Source organism: Toxoplasma gondii, chromosome IX (assembly GCF_000006565.2).
Source record: "Toxoplasma gondii ME49 chromosome IX, whole genome shotgun sequence".
Classification (NCBI taxonomy): Eukaryota; Apicomplexa; class Conoidasida; order Eucoccidiorida; family Sarcocystidae; genus Toxoplasma; species Toxoplasma gondii.
The window spans coordinates 2,934,448-2,955,835 of record NC_031477.1 but is presented as its reverse complement, the minus strand read 5'-3'; the positions used below and the strand labels follow the sequence as shown (position 1 = coordinate 2,955,835).

The following is a 21,388-nucleotide window of genomic DNA, read 5'->3' as shown; positions in this document are numbered from 1 at the left end:
GTGGCAAGCGCCGTTCGAAGAACAAGAAATAGCATGCATTGCACTTCTCTATTGTTTTCCGTCATTCTTCGCGTCCGTTTGTCGTAACGCAAATCTAAGTAGCGCGATGAGTATCTATCTTGTACATTCCAGTCCTTGTCCTCCCAAATAATACGCCCCGCATAGATCACCTAAGTTCTACGCTCATGCTGCTTCAGCAATCTGCACTGCTGTGGACAGCATCGACGCATTATGTGCCCCTTGATTTCGATAGCTTGATGTGTTCAATATATTCATTTCTCTGCGTGCCCGTTCTGTCCCTGCTTTGGCCGAAGTGCCTGAGTGTGGTCCAGTGGCGACGGGTTATAATGCGGAATCGTCTGTTCTGTTTCAGTCACGTGGCGGTCCGCTTATTGCTCTCCACCTCCAAGAAATATGCCAGGTGTTTTCTGGCGTCATGCTGGACAGGAGCGTATATGTGGTTCCTCCTCGGAAGGATTTCCATTGGAGGTAAGCGACGACATCAGCTAAAATCACCGACGGGTCAGGATGCTACAGGAGAAAGACAAAGAATCAATCACAGACGGATAATGAGCTGTGGCATGCGCCATATACACATCTAAAAGGCGGAAGAGTATTCTCTTTTATCTATCCAACGTTGGCCGATCTCCCCAAGGCTGAGGTAGCACAGAGACACAGACGGTAGTGTGGCGGCTGAACTGACGATGGCTCTGTTGCTTGTTGGTACAGAATGATTGTGCTTGTGAACCTCATGGACGGTGGGAGCCCGTCTCGTAGTTCCGATTAGGCAGAAGCGCGCGGCGCAGCAGAACAACATCAACAGCCGTTACTTCCTCAGGTGCTTTTGCGAGAATCCCCTCAAATGATGGAACTCAGTGAACTTCTGTATAGTCCTGTACCAGATAGGCAGGAAAGCGGTGGCGTGTCGCTGATGTTGTAACACTTACACGAACGTCTCCTTTTTTACTCACGGTTATTTGCTGTCAGCGCAGGCGGGCACGTCCCCAGTTGCCTTTCACGGTCCGCTGGCATACCCGTATGAGGTGCCGATGCCTTCGAGGGGATTTCTCGAAGTTACCTCGCCTCAGACGATGAATATGCGCCTCGTAACAAACCCAGCTGTTATGGTTGCACACGGTCAAGGGGAGCTCTATGCTTCACCGCTGATCCGTACACAGACTGCTTGGATGCCTCAAATGCCTCCAAGAGCTTCGGGTGTGTTCAGAAGGCAGTCCTGAGGTGGTGGCTTGGCTTCCGTCGAATAGGGAATACTTTGCATCTATCTATATTAATGGAAAAGATCTTGGTAATAATCTTACAACAATCTCGCACCCGCGCGCTTGCTGATGTCAACACACAAGGCTTATTTTGATTTCAGATGTTGAGTTTCACAAAATCGCATACGGTGCCGACTGACTTGGTAGACCTTTTAGTACGGACAAACAGAGGTCTTCTTGGAATACGCTGGGCATATGCATCCGTGGGTCAAATACTTGCCGAATTGTAGACAACCTCTTCAGACCATGAAGATCACCCGTCAGGAAACACTACGCCAACAAGTTGGTACTCAGCTCTTCACTTCCACTTTTGAAGCGCAGCCATTTACTACACGCAGACTTTTCATATCCACACTAAGTCGTGTAGCACGCTACACTGGGCGCTGAACACAATGGTGCGGCGACCGATATCTACTCTCTTGGAAATAATTGCTTTTCTCTTGTATTTTGAACGATACTATTGCAGGACAACTTCCAACATACGGCTTAGCACCGTCTCCTTACTCGTTCACTGGTGCTCCACTAACCGGAAAGCTATCGTATAGGCCAGAGTACCCCATCAGTGCGGGCCCGTTAATAGTACAGGATGAACAGGAACCATTACAAACACAAGTTCGTCTAGTCATTTCTGAGGCTAAACAGCACACGGCACCTCCTTCACCTGAACGTCAACCAGGGAGTTACCGAAGCCATTGGGCGGATGCCGGTTACAAGGGAGAGTTAAATCTGAGTGAAGCAGACTTGCATCCGATCGTAACATCGAAGACACCGCCGGAGAAGCCCTTAAATGTATCTTCTTCCCCTCAGTCCCACATATTGCCCGAAGTTCCGACGACAGCGGGAACGATAAAACCAGCGGTCTTGCCTAGCGTTGTGACAGGTAACCTGCAACCTTTCAACACTGCCTATACGGGCACACCTTTTCTGCAACAGCTGCCTCCTGGAGTGCAGCCTCAGCCTCCTTCAAGCTCAAATGCTGATGCTTATATGTCGCCGCTCAATGTGGCAGCATCATCTCTTACAAGAACAATGCTGCAGCCTACAGAATACTACGGAGGAGAATTCGTGTCTGGCAACCCGTTAACAATAGCACAGCTCGTCAACAGGCTAGTTCTGCAAGACGAACGCTTTGTACACGCTTTGTTGGACAGGCACGGCCCCGATTTGACGGATATCTCTACGGGAGAGGTAGTTCAGGCCCTTGCATCTTCTGATCCCACGTTCGGAAGGCTGTCTCAGTTCTTCCGCAGACATCTCGGACCCACGCTAGAGATACTCAAGGACGCTCACAGAACGCTTGTTGAGCCACACATGCCGGGAGGGGAAAAACGGTTAGAAGGAACCGATGCAGGGGATGAAAACGTTGAAGTTGCAGCGCATCTTGTGAGTTTTGTAGAAAATGACCCTATGCTACACACACTATCTGACATTGTAGTTAATCGCTTGTTCCCCGGAATTGAGGCATTTGTGGAGGCTAATGCAGACAGCAAGTCAGACTCTCCGCCTGCCGAATTTGCGATACAATGACCAAAACTGACTTGTGCCTTACAGCCCCTGCTATTCCGGGATCTTTCATGCGACCTCAAACTTTTTCATGTGTATCGGCTTTGTTTTTTTATCGCTATTGGGTAGCTGTTCGCAGTCGAGCGAGTTTCGAGTAAACTAAGCTCTCAAAAAAACGTCCAGACTCACCTGCACTACGATACATCTGTGGCCATCTATTCCGATACAAACAGGGATACCAGTCCACGAGCTCTCATTAACACGCGCTTGAACGCATTTATGGTTGAGCCTCTTTCCGTCCTCGGAACTGAACCACGGTACCCCACGAAGCTTCAAGCAGATTCATACATCTATACCTTTTCAGCCTCTAGAAAAACCTGGATCGAATTGCCCTCTAGCCCACTCAGGGAGAAGAAACAGAAGGATCGTATAACACATTCTGGAAATCTGACAGATTGGCATTCTACTCTGTTGAACCAGAAGGTTTCCACAACTATGTGGATGTTGGCATTGTTTCCGCTGTCGCTTACGAAGCTTCGGGCTTGTTGAGCAGTACACAGTGCGCAACCTGCTCATCATATTTTCCGGACGTTCATGCGTAGGCCGGCCTGGTGAGTGATTTATTTTCTCTCCAAAATACTATTTTTCTACTGCTGCACGTAAATGCTCTCTGTTTGAGTCAAAAATAACGCGAGCAACGGCTGTGTCCCGCGGTTGTGCTCGGTGGTTCGGGCAACGCGAGTTGCTAGTGTCTTGTTGGTGAGGCTTATGCATGTACTGCTGTTTGAAAGTTTTAAACAGATCTACTTCAACTGACTATAGAGCATTATCTGAAGGGAGAGCTGCTTTCTCGGTGCATTACTGAGGACTACAGCCAACGCAACAAAGTGAAAGAATCTTGAGTGATGCTGCCCGGTCACCGCGCAGGCACAATTGCTGCACACGGCTTCGCTGTTGTCAACTTTGCCCATATTTTTTTGACAGCACCTTTTTCACCTTCACACACTATGTCGTTTTTTTCATTTTGTGAAGTCGTCTATCCGTCAATATCGTGTGATTCAAGTCCATCACCTCGATGTGGTCTGCCACTTCCTGTGCTGCATTTTTTCCGTGCCGATTATCATGGCTGCGAGCCCCTCCACTCGGTGACTCAAGTGACCAAAGAAGAATCGTACGTGTCAGACCAACAACCAGATAAACCCTGCGTTGCATTTGTGTATTTTCGGACCGCAGGAGCTATGTACTTGATCTGGCTGCGTCTAACCTTCTCTTTTATATCTGAAATCGCACAGGCTTGCCTCATTCTCCAGCGATGACACTCCAAGGTCTGAATTTCGCCTATTGCGCTGGAAATTCTGGTTAACACCTCGCGGCATCTCATGTTTCACTTCTGCTGTGTATCTCTCTACTTGATTCTTGAAGATCATCGCACAGCTACATTAACAGGGGGTCCGACTTGTTCCTGTTCTTTGCTCCGATTCAGCCACTCCACGTAAACCGAACATTTCGTACCGGCGACTCAAGGCGAGACCTGCTATAGACAACGACGATGATGCTAGGCTCCTCTTAGTCACCTCGTCTTCAAATGAATGATATCATACGGCTCTGTCTCGAAACAGCAAGCTTGCTGTAAACAAAACGGTCAGCGAAGGAAACATATTTTGGGGTACATAGTATTTAATGTCCTTGGGGGGACTTTTGCAGGTCCTATTTAGAGGGGAGGGTTCACTGTTTTTCAGTGTAAACTCTTCTCAACTGTCCCGACAACCGCGTGAACGAGACGGAGAAATCTCAGTTGCCAAGATGACTGCTGACAGTGTAGCTCAAGATAAGGCTTTTATTCACTCTGGATTTCTTTCGGACTCTTGCGAAAAACGTTGCCCAGAGAGCTGCTGCACTGCGCGAATGATGTTGGGAGAGGAGAAGCCAGAAAGATGACCTGAATCAATGCTAGAGAGAGTAGTACTTTCTTATCTGTTACGAGTTACAGAACCGCGGTACGGCGGCCCCGTAATAGATGAAAGAGGATTGTGACCAGTGCCTTGAATCTGTAAGGCGTCCTTTCGGAAACGCGCGGGATGGAGTGGCGGTGGCTTCGCTCTTGTTACTATGCGGTCGACCCCTTCAACCAAAGGGGTTGGGGAGCCCACCACGACCGTTGGAGGTGGCCCTCGGTCCGCTCTTCCTGACGGGGTTACGTTGCCGCACAGGGTCCCTGTATCGTCTGAATCGGCATCACCGTCCGTTACGGTGTCTCCAGGTTTGGGTGTCCCGAGCCAATACGGTCCTCTGTTAGGTTGCTGTGACCATCCAACAAGACGTCTGTCGTGCAGCCATGTGGTTCCTTCAATAACGCCGGTCCGGTCAGCGTCGCTGACCCCCTCCACTGTTCCTGTTCTGTCGCTACCGCATATCACTGTCAACGTCTGTTCTCATGGACTCCCTACTGCCATCACGCGAACTAGCCCTTCGACCATTTCCCTGGGTGTCGGAGGTGGATCTGGTGCTGCCGGAGCACTGTCAATGCAGGGAAACGCCCTGTCGTCACCCCTCGTGTCTGTTTCCATTGTTGGAATGCCCGCGACTATTGACGACCCCGATTTTGTCTCGAACAGACTTTTTGGAGAGAGGATACAGACGATTCGACACCCTGGTCAAAGTCGGAGAGGAAGAAGCCTAACTCGCGCTTCGCACTTGACACCGCAACATGGACAAACTCAGATTTCCCACTGCCACCACCATACGTCCGCCTCCGCTCCGCCTCATTTGCTATCATCTCCTCTCGCCACCGCGTGTTCGCCCGACGCGTCTGGCGTCTGGTCAGACACTTGGGCATCGGATCCTCTGTATTTTTCACAAGGCGATCGGGGCTCGCTGCATCATTCATATAGTGTTCGAGAAGCCAACCACGTTCCTCGACTGCCATCCTGTGACAGCCAGTACGCCGCTGTTCCGGAATTCCGCGCAGCCTCAACAACAACCGCGGCGCCGTCTGACCGGCCCAGCCTCTGGGCAGACGAGCAGCGTCACTCTAGATGCTTTCCGTCGAGACACAGGAGGAGCCTTGGAATGTCGGCTCCGGAGTTTTCTCGTGAACTGAGAAGAGCAGTATCCGTTCCAAGGAGTGGTCGTAGGGATTCGACAGAATGGCATGTAGACCAGGGACTGCAAGAAAACTGCTCTGCGGATACCCTGGTCTCTCGATGTCGACATACGCTCCTAGAGAGGGGTGTACATCATCCTTGCGACCATCGATTACCTCATTCATCAACGGGTATAAGAAACAACAATGTCCCAGCTGGTAGTCGTGGACATGCCACTGCTGCAGTACACCAGCGGGCGGCGGAGACTCCAGTCTGGGTTGACAGTTGTCATTGGCTCTCTACGCCTGCGATTGAAGCCGGCTGTCGTATGTCTGCTTCTTGCGGAAACTTGTCAAGGCCTGATGATGTTGTCACGATCCCCAGGTCGCCTAGTAGGCTTCGTCGGTCGCTGACACGCGGTGGCTACGCTTCTGGTCTCGGACCCTCTTCGGGTTCTAGATGCATGCATGGAGGCAGTTCTGGGGTTTCTTGCGGCGACAGCTGTAGCGCGCTTGACGCAGATCCCACGCGCTATTCGCAGGGACAGGCACGGCCTCGGACAGCCGGTAAATGTGCGCGGAAAGCAACTTCAGCTTTGCACCCGCCATCCAAACCTGGAGGCCCGCCTGTCAGGAGCGCCAATATCAACGATGACGGAGGAACTGTCTCCGGGGGCATTTACCTTCGTCCGCATGAACACTCTGTTGAGGCACCGTTGCGTCAAGAACCGTCAGCAGCGTTACCAAGTAAGCAACCGCATCCGATGTATGCTGAGTCAGACTATCGTTTCCAGTTAAACCCATCTCATGCCGTTTGTTCCTGTTCCTGCACATCTAGATTCGCGTACGGTGCTGATGACGTATCTGGGGAAGGAATTGGTTTACAGGGGGCAACTGAACTAAGTCCGGCTGGTTGCGACGTTGCAGCTCGGCCACATATTATCATGGTGGTCCCCAATGCGGCAAATCCCAAGGAAACGTGAATTCCGACCACCCAAGCAACATGCCAGCAAACAACATGCGCAAGCTATCTTGTAACTACAGAAGTACTGAGGAGCAGCAGAACTGGGTTAGGCTACTGGCTCGTCCTATCGGTGAGAAATGTGTTGGTTGGCATATGCGGTGGCGTGCAACCTCTTCAGGGGTACATGTCTGTTTAATCGGTGTACCTGTAGCGCCTCTGCCATCCCCTGTGAACAATACTCATCAACGCCTGTCTGAAACTGGTGGGGCATTTATAGCTACAATCATGAACGCTTAAACGGCGCACTGCGTGAACAATGTTGACCCCGAGTTCGTCTAAGAAGGAATAGTATACGTCCAGTTATTGCCTATCTCGTGTTTTGCTATTCAGAGTTCTCGTTGCTGGACACCGACCCACATGCTCAACGAAGCAGTTGCCGTTTCAAGGGTCTCCGCAGGGGTGTCTCTGCGGACCTCTTGAGTATGCCTGCGAGTTGGTCTCCGCATTTGCCAGGTACGTCTGCCGACCATACATCCACACACTGTCCCCCAGCATGTTGCGGCCTTGGAGCAAGCTTGCATCGCTCGACGAGTTGCCCCTGTTTGGCGTCTCACGTGGCGGAAAGACAGCTGACACACGACCTCGATACAAGTCAAATGAGGCTGCCGTACGCTTGCCCCAGTCGCCTACGTATGAACCCTCCTCCAGCTGCAGGTGCTGGCACCACAGGCGTCACTCACAGGCCTCAACGGCTGGTCAGCGGCATGTCAGCCGATGCGCCGAACGTTCTCCACTCTCCTTCTCCAAGTTGCTGCATCCACGGACATGCCCCTGATGGGTTTCCTAATAAAGTGCATTCTACGCCTTCTTTGGCGGCCCACTGTGTAGCGCCAGAGGGTGCATACGTTTCACAGCAGGGACCGATGCAAGCCAACGTCTGCAGCATTCAGAGCCGGGTGGCACCTAAGGATCAACCCATCGGTGTCGTCTCTGTTGTCGACTCTCGTGATTCTATCGGTTCTACGAAGCGGCCGGCTCTTTTCTGCACAGGCTGTGCCTCTGCCAGCAGGACGTCAATGCCGGAAGCAGATGCACCAGCAAATTATGCCATCCCTAACGCTGGCACACCGCCAAACGCAGACAGTTCCCTCGATTTTCAATTGAAGCCCCAATCTATTTGTAGCCCTGCAGATGAAACGCATGGCCGTATTCCGTCCGGTGCGCGCGTACATGGCTTACTGCCTCCGAGCGTTTCGCATGAAGTTTCCGGTTCACAGCCAAACAACTGGAGTACGCAAGAGCAACACGAGAGCTACAACTCCTTAGAAGCCAGTAATAACCTTCGTCACGTCTCTGATCGCAGCCAATACAGTTACAATTTTGAATCCTGCCGCCAACAGTCTTCGTATCCAGTTTCAAGTTCAGCATCGCTGAGATCGTTTTCCGAGCCGGCGCAGAGTATCTCGCACCGGCACCACCGCTTCGGATCGGTTGCCACTCCGTCAGGTCATCCGGGACCTCCACGGCCATTTTTACGTGAAAGTGGAAGGCAATTTGACCAGTGGTTTCCTACCCGCTGTCTTCCAATGGCTCCTCGTTGCCTTGAGACAGACAGCCGTTTCCATCCGTTAGCTTCTTCGGAAGGACCGTCCCATGCGGTGTCATCGCTCCAGCACCCGCAACATACTTCAACTGACGAAGCAGTGGGTACACAGTCGTCTCTTTTTCTGGGTCCTCCCCGTCCGTCAGAGCTTCTTCACTCCTCTTCTCATTCCAATGGCGACCAAACGTTTTCACTGTCACAGGAGACGCGCACAGCGCTTTCTCCGCGTCGCCTTCAGTGCGTCGCGAATTCACCATTCCGAGGCTCGGGCCCTCTTGCCACGCAGTCTCGCACAGGTGACCGGACAGTAAGTGATACAACCGGGACCCAAACTGCCGAGGGCGTCGCGGGTGACGGTTATGTACCGAGTTGTGCTTTTCCCCAGTCGCCACGAAGAGGCAACTGCTTCGGAAACAGTCGCGAGTCTGACCTTCGAGAGTCTGGGACTCCTAGGTTATCGCCCGCCTCCGGCCGTAATCCGCATGAATATGTCACTGCCACTGCTGGAGGGCATCACGATAGAATGGTGCCCATTTCTCTCACTTCGTTTGCCGCGCCTGGGGCCGCATGGGTTACTGAGGTTAGACGGCAGCACGCTTCAGCGTCGGGTGCATCACATGTGTCCAAAAAAAGTCGCGGGGGAGTGGCGCACGCTGAAAAAACATTAATTCCTTCCCCTTTCTTGGGCCCCCCTTATTCATCTGTAGCGCATCATCCTCCCGGAGGTACTGGACGGAGTCCGGAAGAAATCGGCTCTTTCGGAATGGGGGAGCCATGTTCTAGTGCCATCTTGGAAAGACCCTCGAGCCCCATAAGTTTCGGTGTGGATCGCTCACCGCCATGCACGATCTTGAGAAATAGATCTCCTTCGTGCTCCACCGATTTGCGGCATCCCGGCGTAGAGGGGTCGAGCGGGGCAACGCGGCCGACTACGGAGGGCTCCTGCCAGCCGCTTAACATGCCAGGTGCTGAAGAATCATTCTCCAATCCAAAGTCGTCTCACAGGTCCTTCGATGGAGATGACGTTGATTCCCAGACGGAAATGTTTCTTAACAGCCGTGACACTGCCGGAACGATCCAAAAGGTTCCCTCACATCTTCACACAACTTCAGCACACACGAGCCCCATCACAACCGTACCTCTGTTAGAAGGTTCCGCATCTTCCCCCGTCCGTCGTGCACGGTCGCAGTCCATGGAGCCGACGCGCGGACCCGCAATCGACCGTGGAAGGATCGCTGCCACACCTAGGAGTGAACGGATGCGTTGCATGTCTCCTCAGAGGCCCATGACCCCGCTTCGCCTTCCCTCACCGGTCTTTGCCTGCACGCGTAATGCACGCAATGCACAGGATCCACGAGCAATTACGCGCAGAGCTTCTGACGAACGCCTAAGCGTGGAAGGTTGTACTCCAACGCAGACTCAAGAATCACTCTGGGCGGCTCAGGATGACACACGCCGTTCAAGGACGCAGACTCGAAACCGCAGTCTCAGTACGTCTTCTCGGCATGCTACCGGTCCTCTAATTGGCAGACTGACAACGATCCCATCGAATGTAACGAGCGATGCTCCCTCTCCTGCATTGCAGACGGAACGGGCAAAGGCCCAACTCAACTCCAGCGAACAGTCGGGGCTTTTGACGACTTGGGAAGAGGCTCACAGGCCTCTCTCTCCACGTACTTCCACTCCCCAGCCTCGACCCTTGGATATCGTCAATCAGTCTCCGCAACCGTCATCCCGAGGATGGCAGGGTCGTTCGCCTACCCTGGAAATAGTACAGACAGGAGGTGCAGGAGGAGCCAACGAAAAAAACACTCTGACGTCGTCTAGCTGTGAGTCATCGGCGGCCCAGACGCTGTCAGCTGGCTCGTTTGCTTCCCTCGCAGCCGCGGCCGCGGCAACGAGTGCAGATGCAGCAGCCGAGTGGGGAGGCGTAAGCTCAGCACCTCAAGGCAGCACCTGCCTGCTCAGCAGTATCTGGTCCCATGATTCAGGCCAGACAGGGTATATCGATGACGAAGCGGACCAACAACCAACCGATGGGCGCAGCAGAAGCGGCTTAAACGCGGGCGGTGCCTTGACAACCGACACATCAATTTCACGAGCTATAGGGTCGGAGCCTCCGTGTTGCCTAGGTGAACCGCGACCGCGTGCAACCGGGGAAGCTGTCGAGATTCAGGGTACGGCAGATAAGTCCTTCTTCTCGACATCTCCGAGTCGACTCGTGTCCTCTGGCGAATGTGCTGCGCTATCTTTTGAAGACACTGGAAGGAGCTCATTGCCGCCAACACCTGCTCAACACACCGGAAATGCCAACTCCACTCTTGCCATCGATGGTGACGAAATGCCGAGCCACACTGCTTTTTCAGTCAACGAAGCGAGCACTATAGGAAACATTAGCCACCGATCTCAAGGCAATGGGTCACCAGCGGCAGGCTCCAGGCGCAGCGTGTCTCTGACATCACAAACAGGGACGAGCCTTGCAGGTTCCATCACTCGAATGGCTTCGCACACTCCTGTATCTCGTGTTTCAACTCCAAGATCACGCTCGGCTTCCCGCGGCTCTGAACGAGCTTCACTGTACGGACAGTCACCGGTTTCCCCGCGGCCGGCGCGCATACAGGAGCCGTCGCCTTCTGCACATCCATCACTATCGGATCCGGGCATATGCGGTTATCAAAGCACTGTCTGTGGCTTGACCGACACGTGTCCGCTGTCTGCGTCATGCAGAGTAGAAAGTCGGAGTCAAACAACATCGACGTCTCTCCGTCGGAACCCAATAAGGCATGAGTCAGTTCACCCAGACACCAGTCCAGAGTTTGCCACACCATCGGAGGCGCCGCTGGACTTCGGGCATGTTGTGCAGAAGCAATATCGTGTCCAGGCGGGTCGCTCCGCTCCGACGGTGTTCCGTCTTGATACTCCAGCATCGTCACCAGTCACCACTTCTGCTAAGGGCCCAGAGTGTGGCGTCTCCCCTGTTGTTCGGTCGCCTCGCGGCGCGAGCAGTCCCAGCCACCGCCCCGCTGGGCCGGCTTCACCGTCTTGCACGATGAGCGGACGAAGCTCAGGTGGGGGCAGCTGTCGTCGACCTCGTGCCTCTTCGCCAACGTTTTTCTCGAACAGAAGCAGTGGCTCCACGTCGCCGGCCTCGCCCTTCGCTCATACGTCAAAGTCTGCAGCTTCGGGATCTCCGTTCACTAGGTCAGCCGCCTCTCACGGTGGTACACCCAAGAATGGAACCGCCGACGCCTCCATTGGAGCGTCGCCAGCGGCACCTGCGGGAGCGTGGACTCCGTTTCGCGCGAATCTGTTTTCACCCGGAAGCGCGGTTGAACCTACTCCAGTTCCGTACTCCCCTATTGACGCCATTTCACCTTTTAACGGCTCACACGCCGTTCATGTCAAATCGCCACGGGCGGCACCGACCGTGTTGGGAGACCGGCCGCAGTCGCCCTCTGCTTTGCACCGCAACTCGCCCTCAATGGGGACGGCGTTGGAAAGCCTATACTCGGCGTCAGGGTCCCCGTCGGAGACCCGGGCAACTGGAACTCGCCTGCCCTTGCTGGCGCCATTATTTGGCGTTCCCCCAGTCTCTCCGCAGTCAGCACGAGGTGGCGATTCAGGCGGAGGTCGTGGTTCAAAAGGGCAGTTAGGATCAAATTCCCCTTTTTTCCAGCGAGGATCGCCTTTCTTCCCGTCGCCTTCTGCCTCACCTGACCGCGCCGACTCACCGTTGGTCCACCGCCACGGTGATATGGCGCCGTCATCCCGGACCGAACCTAACGCGCTGGTGGAGACGAACCTGTCACCTACTTCTACTGGGCGAAGCCTCACAATCGCTTCGCGTGCTAACATCTTGCCGACGTCTGCTACAGAGGCATGTGCTGCTGCGGCAGCCACGGCTGCGAAGATTCATTCAGCTGAGGCGGTGAACGCGGCAAATAGAGCCCACAAGACTGGAGTAACTGCAACGTCATCCGCTGCCCTACAGGTTCCTGGAAGTAAGCTGCAAAATGGGGTGTCTCTGTCCAATGGAAGTGGCTTCACATGTGGTGAGAGAGGTGGAGCGTATGTGGCTTGTATCAACTGTAGCATTAGAAGTATAATGCAGATGTCAGACCGCATACACCGCAACGGTGATTATTCTGCCTTAGTTGCTCAGTGGTTTTAGAAACTTTAATAGGGTGCGCTTCTTGTGTCTGGCACCGTGCTTCATCAGTGTGATCTCGTATGTGCACACAACGTTGCTCCACTTACAGTTATGATGGGATAAACCAAGTAGAGTTCTCCGAGAGGCTAATAACCGTCGACCAGAAAGCAAGGTTCATTTTTGTAAAACAGCCGTTATCGCCTTTTATGCGTCTGCCGTCTCTGCAGGTGACTCTCATGTTGTCTCACCCTTTTTCTCCTCCCCCACGATATCTGGTACCCGCCACAGTGAGCCCGGTGCCTCTCCGTTGTCCCGCCTCGTCGCGTGTCCTCGTCCTGAATATGGAACCTCACCAAAAACGCCAGGAGTTGTTGGAAACCAGTCCAATGCTCTGGATGACACCTCAGGAGTTACCTCGCTGCGACAGCAGAATTCCTGCAGCGGCACGGAGCCCTCTTTTCCCGCAATCTTAGCAGCTTCGCCTCAAGCGGCGAAACTCAATACGAAGATAGAGCACCGTAATGCCGTAGATATGCTTTCTCCCAAATCCTCTGTTCACAGCTCTCAGATACTCTCAAACCCAAGTAGGGCACCCCCTACTCTTGATGCCTTGCCTTCACTCTCTCCAGTAGCTGCTGCGGCGGCTTCTGCCTTACCTCCTGAAACTTCCGCACTTGTACTCGGTCACTTTTTTCCAACCCAACTGCAGCTCAATCCCCAAAACGAGGCGGCCCGGTCAAGATCATCGTCTCCGCTCCTCACTCCGCGTGCGGCTGCCACAGCGGCGGCTGCACGCATTCGGGCAGAAGCAGCAGCCGCCGCTGCTACAGCCGCAGCTGATAGGGCTGCCGCTGCGGCTCGATCGTCTGTATCTCCACGAGCCGTTGATGCTTCGCGTCGAGCAGCAGATGCAGCAGCTGCAGCGGTGGCAGCGGCGCGAAGATGCGCCTCGACCTCTCCCAGGATAGCCGCAGCCTCAGAACGGACAGCGGCGGCGATCGCTGCCGCAGCAGCGGCGTCCGCTGCCGCCGCCGGGAGCGCTAAAGACATCACTGAAGCCAGGCGACGGGCTGTGCCTGTCGCAGCTGCTGCAGCTGCGGTTGCCGCTGCGAGACAGCGAGCCGCAGCCGCGGGTACCGCTTCAGAGTTCCTCTCCTGTTTCAGTGCCATCACAAGAAGGGGATCGGCATTGTCACCGGCTTCGGGTGGAAGAGAGAGTCAGAAACTCTTGCCTGCCGGCACTGCTATCCCACAGCCCAACAAAGCGCTAGGCCGGTCCATCTTTTCTGTAGCTGCCGCTGCAGCGTCCGCAGCGGGGGCCGCTGCAGTGCGAGGCGCTCGGGGGTTGCCATTTGTCTCGCCTGGGCGTACGATATGTCGGAAAAAATCCGGTGAACCCTCGGAATTCTCCCATCCAGAAACAGACAAGACCCCATTACCCGTGGCGGCCGATACTCTGACGCCAGCCTCACCAGGTACGTTTCTTAGAGCCTTCAGCAGTGTCGCGTCAGCAGACTGTGGTGACCCCGTTAACGTGGAAGCGACCTCGGAAGTTGGGCGCTGAGGTTGCCGCAGATCCACATTCATATCCTGAGACCACTTGCGCATTTTGAGGTGAAGTAATCCGTCGCTAATGAAACGGATGTGATCGTCGTGCTTGAGTCGCGGTATGCCGGCTGTGGCAGTACCGATGTCAGTGTAGCAGCATTGCTGCTTGCGTTTGTGTTCATGGATGGGCGTCTCTCGGCCAGATATTGCACCTCCTATGCGAATCCGGCTTTTGCACAACTGCCACCGTATTATGCCGCCGAATAATTCGATGCTTGAATGTGTGAAATGTGCAAAAATGCGTTCTCAGTACTGAGCAAGATGCCGTCATCTCGCCACATTCGATCTTCAAACCCTTTTCCTGTGCTGTGGTTTCGTAGGCTCCCGAATTGCGGCAGTGCTGAGAACATCGTCGCCGAAGTCGCCAGCGCCTCCTCAGGCACCTCAAAACAGAGGGTCTTCTCCAGATGACAACAAGGTTCGTCATCGTCCAACGTTGACACCGTTTTTCGCTGAGCAAGGGGGGCGGACTGAAGACACGCATTATGGACAAGACCACCGAGGCGACACTAATAACTCTGCCCTCATAACAGCTCGTGGGGAACAGGGGAGACAGCTGCGGCGTTCGCGCCGTTCAGGAGGCACTGCTGCGCACGTGGTGATGGAACACGACGGTGACCGACAACACGCTCAGCCGTCAAACGACTCGCGGGGGCCAGGCGTGGAGGAGATTCGCGTCCTTAAAGCATGGACTCACGCGGACACTGCAGAAGTAGAGGGCAGATCAGCTGATTGTGGAAATGTTCTCAGAGATTCGGCTGCGCTTCAGGCAGCTCTCAGGAGCCCCGAGCAGCGATTCCCCGTTTGGGTGCTTTGTCGGGAGCTCATTGCTCGACGTACATACAGAGCAAAGACGTATGTGCTTGACGGCGTACCATTTGACCGATGGAGGCTCCAAGTTGTCCCCACGATGGGTGCTTCCACTACATCAACGCGCTGTCAAGTAAGACGTTCTCCCGATATGTATAGATTGGGATGTGCTGTGACTGTGAGGTTGCTGCGATCTTCAGATCGTACACATGCAGCTCTGTTGCCAGGTGTTAGTTGCGTCGTCAAGGCGCTCTCCTCCTGCCGGCACTGCGGATCAAAGGGGGGCGCGCAAGCTGCTAATGCGACAACACAGTGACGCTTCAACACTTCATCGACCACATCAGTGGGCTGTTTGTTTCTTCAGCGAATGTGGAAAGGCCGACTGCCTTCCGGGCGTGCGGTATTCGTGAAGAAGGTCCCCTCGTCGGTCTGGGAGCAGCAGTGGCGTTTGACTCAGAGATACAAAGGATTCTTTTTGACCGACGGTGAAAACTTTGTTGGAGAGGCTGCTATTTCTGCTTTCCTCACAGGTTGGATGTAAAGCCAGTTTCAGCCATATTATGTCCAATATAGCCCTTAAACTGCCTCGACATCTGTGGGTTGTGCAGCCGAAGTAGTGTTTTACCGCGAGTCACTCAGATGAGTCATCGGCATGCTCTCACTGCTTCCAGATGTGCTGCCTCATCATACCCTGCATGCATTGCCCACCGTCCAGGTGTATGCCTAATTTACTGCATGTCCACGATATTCATTTCTGCATTTGGGGTCCAAAGATTTCAGCCGCCTTCGCCATCGTTCGCAGCTACTTTGCACTTGTGTTTCTGGTGGCCTGAGCGCTCTGCCACTATTCCCTTACTACCCACAGCGATGGATTCTCAATTGATCCTCTGCAAATGACATAATCTATCCCCTGTTGTCACCTACCACAGACTGCGGTCCTGCATGTGCTGCTCCGCTCCTAGCGGTTCTTCATGAGGACGGAAATTACCTAGAGGGTCCGAGCGTCACCCGTACTGACTCTGAAGCCACAGAAACTGGTTCAACTACCAGTCGCGTCGTTCTAGTGAACCAAGTGTTCGGACAAGGAGATCTTCTAGATTTCTTCGATAGTGCAGATCCGGAGGTGCGTGCATTCTTTGAACCGGCATGCTATGTCCCTATAAGAACTTATGAACGGACGAGACAAAGCGACTAAGGTGTTCGGCAACATCACGACCTCGCGGAGCATCTACCACGAAGGAGGCGCACGTTTGTAGATGCACAAAAGTTGCTGGCACAAAAATACGATCTCACCCATGTCCATTTCGTATATTGCTTATAACACCCGTAACTAAATAATTTGGGGACAGACATACCTGTTCAAAAAGGCAGTGTGCCGTTAATAGTATACTGCCTTTAGCGGTAAACTTGCGAGATCGACTGGCTGCCCGAAAATATCCTGCGGTCTGCTTGGTATGCAGGTGTTCACCCCGGCGTCCAAACGAAGCCTTCAATATTCCGTAACGCAAATTCTCGTCTCCCTCCATTCAGCTGGTATTGCGCATCTGGATTTGACGCCAGAAAACATTCTGGTTCACGCATACACTGAGGCGCTTCCTTCGTCGATGACGCCACAGTCCGGCTTCGGTGTAGGCGCACGCGGCAGTGGTGGATCTTCTACGACACCATCTGCAAAGTTGTCAGGCGGATCTGTCAGGCGCGTGCAGCTGAAGGTGTGTGACCTTGCAAAAGCGGCACCCCTCTTTAACCATTCTCCTTTTCGCTTGCCTCCGTGCATTCTCAAGGCGCACTTCGGCGACTCTGGCCAAGAAACCCCGGTATCCTCTACGGCAGCACAGCCTTTTCTGAGCTGCGAGCCGACAGTAGCCAAGGGGCCATATATGCCCCCTGAATGCTGGAGAATTGTCTATATTCTCAGAGCACTAGGAATTACAGCGCCGTTCGCGCAAGTGGGAGAACCTCTTCTTACTACTGGAAGGCCGCCACCGCCTCTGTATCTCAAGGATCCCTCTCAATCAACCGCGCAACTTTTCGGAGCGGTGCATGATCCGATCGATGTTTCTGCAGGCGTAGATGCCGCTGAATTGTTTTTTGACGTACGAAAGGCTGATGTCTATATGCTCGGTGTCCTGCTGTTCTGGATTTGGGCGGAAGGAGCCATCTGGACTTGCTCTGATCCACGACAAGATGCACAGTAAGTACTAAGGCGACAAGCCCTACACGAGGTCGGGTTGGAGATTCCATATGTCGAAAGAGGAACGCTGTCAGGTTTCTTTCAATTTAAACCCCTTGGTGGCTGTCCCTGGATGCGCGTGTTGTTGCGATTCGTGGGTGGATCCTCGTGAGTCAGTCTGTCCTGCGTTTGCCGTTGGTACTCCAGGCATATTCGCAGTCGGTTTGGCAAGCGAGGGGTAATTGCTGGCTTCAGGTTCAAGTCTGACTTTGCCTGGGTGTGTAGACGACCTGTCATCAGCTGGCAGCTTTCTTACCTCATCATAGCAGCTGCAGAAGGACTGAGAAGCTTTCTGAAAGACAAAACGCCTTCTTTTGTGGCAGTGTGCCAACGCGGTGGTGGATCGCTCTGTCTGCCTAACAGTGCTGTTTCTCAGGTACAATGATTTGCTACAGTGCGGCATGGAGTTCAGCATCTTCACGGACTGCGATGGCTGGCCACCCGAGCTACGTCATCTGCTCAAGGTAGTAGGGTCACTGTTCGAGAGTTTTTTGTCTCCGTTTATGCTTTACGTTGAACTCGATGGCTGCGTCGGCAATACACTGAGAGTGGAACGTTGTAATGGTTCCAGTCTATGGAAAGCGCTCTTGAAACGTCTGTCTGAGAACGAAGGGGAGGGAGATATACCAAAGGTTCTGCACGTCTGTGCATTCAGTTTCATTTGTCCGGACTCTTGCTCGGCAAAACAGTTTCCGTGTCTCTTACTCCCTTGGCAGTACACCTGATTTGCTGAGTAATACGCAGGTACCCAGGGCATTTCTTGTTTCGATTGTAGAACATCTACTCTGCACAGTGAGGCTTCGTGTCCACGTTATGTTGTACTCAGGGTGCCCTCGACCCTGATCCCACTCGCCGCGTGACGTTACCGGAGATTCTTCAGCACCCTTGGTGGACATGTAGCCTTGCTGCTACTGGACAAGAGGCTGCGCTGACTTCCTGATCGAGGTAAGGAAAGGTGCTAGTAAACAACATTATCTTTGTTGCAGCGCTCTACAAGAATGGTGGACCTGAGGATTTGCGAATTAGCTCTGACGCTTCACTGTCATGAGGATTCAGCACGATACCGGTGACAAGTCGGCCATCATGAAACAGCTGTTATATACGGATAATGTGAATGACGAACGGCCAAAGCACACAAGGAGAGCGGCGTACTCGATTGTTGTAGGGAATTCTGAAACCAAAACGTGTCCATAGCAAAACTGCTTCATGGTTCCCTCTCGTCAGGTTCCCACAAACGCGCGGTCCACCAGATGAGGCAACAGAAGCGTAATTCGCTTGTCATTACTGGGATACGCTGGTTGCCCATAGAGAGAAGCAAAAACTTCAAACGGTCGTCCAAGTCCTGTTGAAACCCAAACTCAATTCCGGCACCGACGCCAGCTCGCGAAGCCTTTGTAGACAACAGAGGCGCGAGAGCGTCCACAATCTATGTGATTCATTTTACAGTGTCGATATCACATACGTCAATGGGTCTGTTGTCCAACGCCAGCAAACCAAGTTTCCTGTTCTTAGTGGTAGGTTCCGCTGTTCCTACTCTGTTCATTGAACCCGTGGGTCCTGCCTGGTCATCGCATGGTGTGCAGGGAAATATCCTTTGCTATCAATGCGACATGCGGAGCCTGAACGAATTATTCTCTGTGCTTAGACCACGCGCAACGGTTCAGAGGTGGCGGAGACTAGCATACAATCATTTCCAATGCAGAGCCGTAACTACCCTGGACAACGTCCAATGTTTTCTAGCCACTGTAAGTGACGTGCGTCTGCGGAACAGTTTTTCCGAATACGGAATCCAGAACTGTTTCTAACTTGTTCACTAAAAATACCACTGCAAGCTATGAAATCTGTGACACTGAATTTATTCTGCATGTGGACGACTTCTGTGGGCTAATGTATAAAGCTTCACCGCAGCAAAGCGTTTGCTGCTTGCTTCATCAGGCAATCTGCAAAAGACATAACATACGAGCTGACCCCTCTTCGGTGGGCCGTTGTGTTTGTCTTGAACGTGTGGTCGTGAAGGTGAATACGTCTTCCCTTGATGCGGAATCACATACTGGTCAACCACACAGTGCATACACATCAGATTATGAGACTAGCGAAACGTCACATCAACCAAACCAGGGGAACAATTGGGGGCGTTAAGATCTACCGCAGACCACAGGAGCTGCGGACTAAATCGGTTGGCCAGAATGGAGTAAAATGCGCTGGTAGATACATCCCGATAACCCTGAAAGCGAAGAAAGTTTTCCATCCTCTCCAGGAGTCTGTGGCAGTTGCGCATATAGCAGACTTGGTAGTGAAAGGTAGTCAGCTGCGTCACTGGTTGACAGAACGTTAGCACAGACTCTGTGTGGCGCCGGTACCCAGAATGCTTCAGAAAGGCTTTGAGTACGCAGCGCTTCGTCTGTGAAAGCTGCGTCGCTGCTTTGGGATTGAAACGCTTTCCACGTCAAAACATAATAACAGATACTATTTATGATTTCTCTGTTCTTCTTTGTGTTGTGACATCCCAGTCCCGTTGCGCGAAGTCTTATCCCAGAATCTACATCTATTCGTTTGTCTCATTATTGCCAATCGACAGCGTATCATACATACTGAAACGCTTCATTCCAAAACTAATAGACAGCGTCAAGATTCGTTCCGGCTTCCTGAAGCCTAGATTCACTCGACGTCATGACGTAGTTCCGAAGGTCGCGCGTTGTCAAACGGTCTCATCCGGTAGCCTGCTTTGTGAGTATACCAGTCAGCATCGACAGAGATCCACAAATTGGTGAAGCCGTTAATGGACACGGTACAGTTCCGTCAGTTGCCGATTATTGGGTCATGGTGTAGAAATCCGAATAACCACTGGGGTATCAGCAAGCATATCAGGGTCGTTCCGTCTACAGCATGTGAGCGTCCTACGGTGCTGGCAATTCGATGTTTAATAGGGGGAATCATTTAATGAGCTGCTTTCTTCTTTCATATGTGAAAATATGGTCGCGACTTTCTGTGCTTTGTGGCGCCCCCTTGAATTGACACGACATTTCAGTGGACGCTTGCCGCTATACTTCCATGTCGATTTACCGTACTGACGCCACTCGAATAGTAGAATGCAAAGTACATCAGTGGCCGATCCTCCACATACTTTCACCCTCCTTGAACTTCTACATGGCCGTTTGAACAACTGGACGCTTCGCGACAGCTCACGTATTTATTTCATTCCTGAAGGCCCAACAGCGCTTACTGGATACGAACGAATCGCTTGCGAGGTTCTATTCCGGCGGGACTTCTTGCCGGCTGGTGAGGATCTCTGTGCTGCTGTTCAGAACGGTACCTTGCAGCGCAGGTAGTTTCATTTATCCAAGATGAGGAATAGGAGGGTACCATGGAATGTGGTGGGTGAGTCTCGTCATGAGGTAGCAAAGATATCCTCTGCGATTTGGCATCGCTTCGTGGGAAGGCGCCACTCATTGCATTTGAGTCTGGTAGACTTGCTGTTCTATTCGAATGCGCTGAGACGGTATCCCGTGTGAAAGTGGTGGTGCCAGGGTTGTTCCCTGTAGGCTGTCCCGTCTTGAGCTGTGCTTTCCACGCAGACGGCGAGTAAGCTACTTCCGTTGTTACAACGCTGCAGTCAGGCAACCAAAGGAACGTAACAAAGCATTCCTACAGGAATGATGCACGCTCATTGCCCCACTCTGTCTGCTGCAATTAATCAACCGTATTTGGTCACGCATGGCCTGAATTCCTTGTGTGCAGAAACCACTGGTCAGCGTCTACTCATACGATGCAGTGGTCGAGTTTACGCTGTTGTCCCCCACCATGGTTTGCGTTTCAACTGCAACAACAGAGTATATGTCACTGAGGGCAACCTTCAAAAATACAACGGAGAGCGAAATAAGGCAACCACGATGTCTGGTTAATATACGTGTACGGACACTGGTAGAAAATAACACAATTACATATACAGTTGAGTAAAAGTAGAACTACAGCATTTGCCGGCGCTCCCACTCCGATTAGGTTTACCAGCCTCGTGCGGCAGGGCTACGAGTTCCTGACGATTCACCATATCTACTTCCCAAAAGAAGCGCGGGACTGTAAGCTTCACTTGCTGAACGTCTGTGTTTTTTGTGGGATCCACACATGCACGATAGGCAATGTGGAGACGCTAGAAAGAGG

The 21,388-nt window shown here is 52.9% G+C and overlaps 2 protein-coding genes across 2 annotated transcripts; both read left to right on the top strand.

Annotated features, from left to right (window-relative positions):
* TGME49_289060 (hypothetical protein) lies at positions 1 to 2,856 on the top strand. Its single transcript, XM_018782061.1, has 3 exons — positions 1 to 489; positions 988 to 1,215; positions 1,744 to 2,856. The coding sequence occupies exons 1-3, from the start codon at positions 186 to 188 to the stop codon at positions 2,802 to 2,804; spliced, it is 1,593 nt and encodes a 530-aa protein (XP_018636385.1). The 5' UTR covers positions 1 to 185; the 3' UTR covers positions 2,805 to 2,856.
* A 3,470-nt stretch (positions 2,857 to 6,326) lies between these two features.
* Positions 6,327 to 18,737, top strand: TGME49_289050 (FIKK kinase, putative; the record flags this gene model as incomplete). The annotated part of the gene is made up of 10 exons (XM_018782060.1): positions 6,327 to 6,609; positions 7,217 to 12,430; positions 12,807 to 14,054; positions 14,508 to 15,130; positions 15,362 to 15,527; positions 15,927 to 16,120; positions 16,458 to 17,191; positions 17,607 to 17,694; positions 18,057 to 18,175; positions 18,455 to 18,737. The coding sequence occupies 9 exons, from the start codon at positions 6,327 to 6,329 to the stop codon at positions 18,168 to 18,170; spliced, it is 8,664 nt and encodes a 2,887-aa protein (XP_018636384.1). The 3' UTR covers positions 18,171 to 18,175; positions 18,455 to 18,737.
* Positions 18,738 to 21,388: the final 2,651 nt, after the last annotated feature.